This window comes from Miscanthus floridulus, chromosome 2 (assembly GCF_019320115.1).
Source record: "Miscanthus floridulus cultivar M001 chromosome 2, ASM1932011v1, whole genome shotgun sequence".
In the NCBI taxonomy this organism is placed as follows: domain Eukaryota; kingdom Viridiplantae; phylum Streptophyta; class Magnoliopsida; order Poales; family Poaceae; genus Miscanthus; species Miscanthus floridulus.
This window is the reverse complement of record NC_089581.1, coordinates 125,589,196-125,592,332: the sequence shown is the minus strand read 5'-3', so window position 1 is coordinate 125,592,332 and position 3,137 is coordinate 125,589,196. Positions and strand designations below refer to the sequence as shown.

The 3,137-nt window shown below is 49.6% G+C and overlaps 1 protein-coding gene across 1 annotated transcript; it reads right to left on the bottom strand.

Moving 5' to 3' along the window:
• Nucleotides 1-381: 381 nt before the first annotated feature.
• Nucleotides 382-2,570, bottom strand: LOC136539583 (protein CONSERVED IN THE GREEN LINEAGE AND DIATOMS 27, chloroplastic-like). The gene is made up of 7 exons (XM_066531547.1): nt 2,162-2,570; nt 1,922-2,074; nt 1,651-1,728; nt 1,378-1,473; nt 1,062-1,097; nt 770-927; nt 382-684 (listed from the first exon to the last, which is right to left on the bottom strand). The coding sequence occupies exons 1-7, from the start codon at nt 2,468-2,470 to the stop codon at nt 522-524; spliced, it is 993 nt and encodes a 330-aa protein (XP_066387644.1). The 5' UTR covers nt 2,471-2,570; the 3' UTR covers nt 382-521.
• Between the last annotated feature and the right edge of the window lie 567 nt (nt 2,571-3,137).

Here is a 3,137-nt window from a genome sequence, read left to right as displayed (position 1 = left end):
ACCAGGTCTAAAATTTTGAATTGGGCTGACAAAGTTTCCAGGCTTGTAATTTACAAGGGTTTTAGACTGAATACCAAGCTTCCAAGCAGAGCAAACCTTATAAGTTTGAACCATGAAGTACCAAATTACCCTCCTCGTTCTGAAATACAAAGGATTTTCAGTTATTTTAAATAAAACTATCGTAAGTTTGACTATATTTATAAATGAGAGTATTAACATCTACAAAGATAAATTATGAAAATGCATTTCATATGTATCTAATGAGATCTATTTGATATCATAAATAGTTTTTGGTATTCTAGAATTTTAATACCCAACACTACTCAAAAATGTGTTGTACTTCTGTAATGTGGTACCTATGTATACTTGGTAAGCGAGACGACGGAGAAAGGCCATCTATTACACACATCCAGCAAGTTCACTCACAAAATTTCCATTCTGACAAAATACATCTTTGTCTTGCCGCGTCGTATCAACATGGCACTGCGCATGTATCACAACACTACCGTACTGGGTATTTATCAGTTGAGCAGGTCGTCCCACTTGCAGTACTGCCCGCCGGCGAGCGCCCGGTAGTAGCGGTCCCTGCAGTAGACCGGCCGTCCGTCGGCGGCCTCCGCCGCGGCCGCGGCGAGGTCGTCGTCCTGCATCACCTCCACAGGTAGCCGCAGCAGCTCCTCCTTCCTGCGTGGTAGGGAGGGCGATGCAAGCATCAAGCGAAGCTGTAACAAGAGACTATGCAAGAGTCTTGCACTGCATGCATGTTCACCTCAAGCTTGGCTTGGACGACGCGGCGGAGGGAGGCTGGTTCAGGGCGTGGAGGAAGTCCTCGACGGGTGCGGCGAAGGCGAAGAGCGACACGGCGCCGACGAGCAGCGCGCCGGTGCCCACCAGCGTCTGCTTCAGCAGGTTGATCACCGGCTTTACCTGCAGAGAGTCCTCATCGGTGAGCGAGACTTAGAGAGTGTACATACGGAGGGACTCTGTCCAGTTTGTTTTGGGGTGCTCGTGTCTGAAATTAAGTAGAGAGAAATAGACCCTGCCAAAAGGTTTTGTATTACCTTGTAAGATCCCAAGAGCCTGTCACGAGCCAACACCTGTAGCGAAATGGAAATGCAGATGTGTAAACTTGGATCTTTTTGTACAACTAGTCCTAGGAGATGTGGTTAGCTTCGATCAGCGAGTTTAACAGTGAGATCTATTCGTTGAACAATGGCGTCTTAAGTGAGTTTTCTGTGATGAAAGAGAAAGGAACATTTTACTAATAATATGCAAGTGCAATCATACATTTGGGATCAGATGGAGTACTGCTGAAAGCTTCAAATATATTTTGTTTGTCAACAATCTTGCTGGCCAGTGAATCATATGTTTGTTTACCTCTGGTGGCTTTACCCACATTTGGCCGTCGTACCATCCGGTTTCTTCATACGGTACCACTGCTGACAACAGCCTATCACCAACATAGCTCCATCCCTGCACATGGACACTGTAGAAGGTTGGTACTAACACAAGTTAAGACTAGCACAGTTCAGAACTAATCCATCGGCAAAGATACCACTAGTTCTTGGTTGTCTCAGTATAATCCTCTAACTGTAAGTATGACTTAATACACCAGATAATAAGTCCTTGTCTTTTTCTCGACGTGCTTACCAGATAGATCCTGAGAACCACCAATGACACCAGAAGCAGCGTCCCGATCCCAGCTGCTAGCACAAACTTGAGTGGATCCTGCATATAGTTTGGACAGAATTTCAAAGATGAAGAAATGGCCAAGCTAAATTACAGGGACGCATGCCATACGTTGGCTGGGTCCTAAGCTAAGCTACAGCTCCGTGTGTTCTCTGATTCAACCATTCAGGTGACGAACTGAACGACAGTAGTCTTACGTTTTGTCAGAAAAGATGGAAGATTTTGATCGAACCTTCCCTGGATTGAAGCTTGCGGCTGCAATTGGAGCCGCGAGTACAGTGAAGGTCACCAGGCACAGGCCGCCGAGCCGCAGGAAGAAGGAGCCTGGGCTCAGCTCCGCCCACGAGTAGAGGGTGCTATCCTTGAGAGCCGAGTACTCGTTCACCTGCACCAAACAGAAATATGGAACAGTGGCCAGACGATCCACGCCAGCAGCAGCAATACGCACCACAAATCAGTCATCTGCTGTTACCGGTCTTTGCTCGAAGGGGACTTGGATCTCCAGCCCGGGATCCCAGCTCGGCCCGCCGCTGGCGAAGCCGCTGCGGCTGCCCTCCGGCTCCTCCTTGAGCGCCATCACCACCGTGGCGCTCCCCCTCGGCCGCCTGGCGACGACGCTACCCGCCGCCGGCCTCCGGCTGCGACGCCAGCAGCAGGGCGCTGCCGCGTAGCAGGCGCCATGGTGCTCATAGCCGCCTGGAACTGGAAGCACCACCGAGTTGACGCCGACGATCTTCAGCCGGAGCAGCATGGATAAACACCCCCCCTGGCCCCTGGGCATCTGCTAGCTTCTCTGTCTCTGTTCTTGCCCCCTATGCTATGGACGGAGGAAGAGCACCATGAGTGTATGTAAAGTAAAAATATGGTGTGCGGTGCAGCGAGCAGGCGAGCAGTGTGCATCTTGTACGTGGTGCGGGTGCTCCGGCCTCCGGCGACGGCTCGTGTGGGCGTGTGGCTGGCGCAGGTGGGGGTGTCGCGGCCTACACGTGGCGGGTGGCCCGTGGCACGTTGCCTGCTCGTTTCGGCGCGCGCCGGCTCATGGCCTGCCTGGCGGCTTGGCCGGGCCTTTGTCTGTTGTCTCGGTCGGAGCAGGGATCGGCCCACTCGGTTGTTTGGATTTGGGCTACGATCATGTACCTCGGCCTGCATTACACAGAATCTTACCTGGGCTAGAATCCTCTGAAAAAAAAAACGTGTGTACTGGGCCCTAAACATGCCACGTTAACCATATAAGAATAAAAACATTTCCTGAAAAATATAAGAATAACCCTAACAAGTTATTAATAAATTATTATCCACCACTGACATTGCACAAACAATAACCCAAAATAGCCCTATATTTATTTATCTATTACAAATAATATGTGCCATTGTTCAAGAAATAAATCCAACTCCTTCATTGCACTTTACATGCATTTGTGAGATGAAAGTTGCAATTCCAAATGGTC